This window comes from Silene latifolia, chromosome 11, assembly GCF_048544455.1.
Source record: "Silene latifolia isolate original U9 population chromosome 11, ASM4854445v1, whole genome shotgun sequence".
In the NCBI taxonomy this organism is placed as follows: domain Eukaryota; kingdom Viridiplantae; phylum Streptophyta; class Magnoliopsida; order Caryophyllales; family Caryophyllaceae; genus Silene; species Silene latifolia.
Genome location: NC_133536.1, coordinates 1449579 through 1450563, shown reverse-complemented (window position 1 = coordinate 1450563; position 985 = coordinate 1449579). Strand labels below are relative to the sequence as shown.

Here is a 985-nt window from a genome sequence, read left to right as displayed (position 1 = left end):
CCTTGCGAAGACGGAGATGGATAATGAAGACGAAGAAGTCGATGAAGATTGATTTTTCTTATTTTAATTTTATCTTGATTTTATTGTAATTCTCCAATCGTAAAGTTAGTACTATGTACTGCCTTTACGATTGCGGGAGGGTATTAGGATATTAGGCCCATTAGGGCCGACTATCATTAGGGTTAGGTTATGAGTTACGACGGCTACCGTCTGGGGTTTAGAGTATCGTCGTCTATTATATATATCGTCATGTATTCTCATGAGATGGATACAATAATACAATTACCTTTATGAACCCTCCCTTTATAAAATCTATCAAGGAGCATTAGGCAAAGCACCAATCTCACCACCATCGGTGGTGATGTACACCTTTCGAGCCAACGGGTCTAGACTCTCCCTCCATATTAGGGATGACCCACAAGGAGGAGGGCCTCTAAAGGTTAAACTAAGGGGTTGGTCTAGGCTAATGTTACGACTCTGAATAGGGCTCGAGAAAATAACAGGGGTACCAGGTGAATTTTCAGTTTTTGCTACAGTAATGTAAAGTGGACATTCCTTGTCTTTTGGGGTGTAGGTAAGACCACTCTTAGTTGTTATCGGGATAATGTAATATATCCTTCCATTAAGTATCGGGTCACCCTCAATATCGACGAGATAAGGAGTAGAGAGTGGGAGGATGATTGAGAGTAGTACTAGTGTGATTGAGGTTGGGAAGATGAAGGAAGACATTTTTTAAGGAGTTGAAGGTGTGAGAATTGGGAAGGAATAGTCGGGTTTTTATAGTGGAGTGGCCTCAAAATCTAAGCATGAAGTAATACTCCCTCGTTTTCATTATGATACAAAAAATATTAATATATTTAATTATTATTATTATTATTATTATTATTATTACTTCATCGTTTTCATTATGATACAAAAAATATTAATATATTTAATTATTATTATTATTATTATTTTTTTTGGTTAAATGTGAGCTTTGATTGAA

The 985-nt window shown here is 36.2% G+C and overlaps 1 protein-coding gene across 1 annotated transcript; it reads right to left on the bottom strand.

Moving 5' to 3' along the window:
* Positions 1-315: 315 nt before the first annotated feature.
* LOC141612559 (chymotrypsin inhibitor 3-like) lies at positions 316-729 on the bottom strand. The gene has a single exon (XM_074431370.1). The coding sequence runs from the start codon at positions 727-729 to the stop codon at positions 316-318; it is 414 nt and encodes a 137-aa protein (XP_074287471.1).
* Between the last annotated feature and the right edge of the window lie 256 nt (positions 730-985).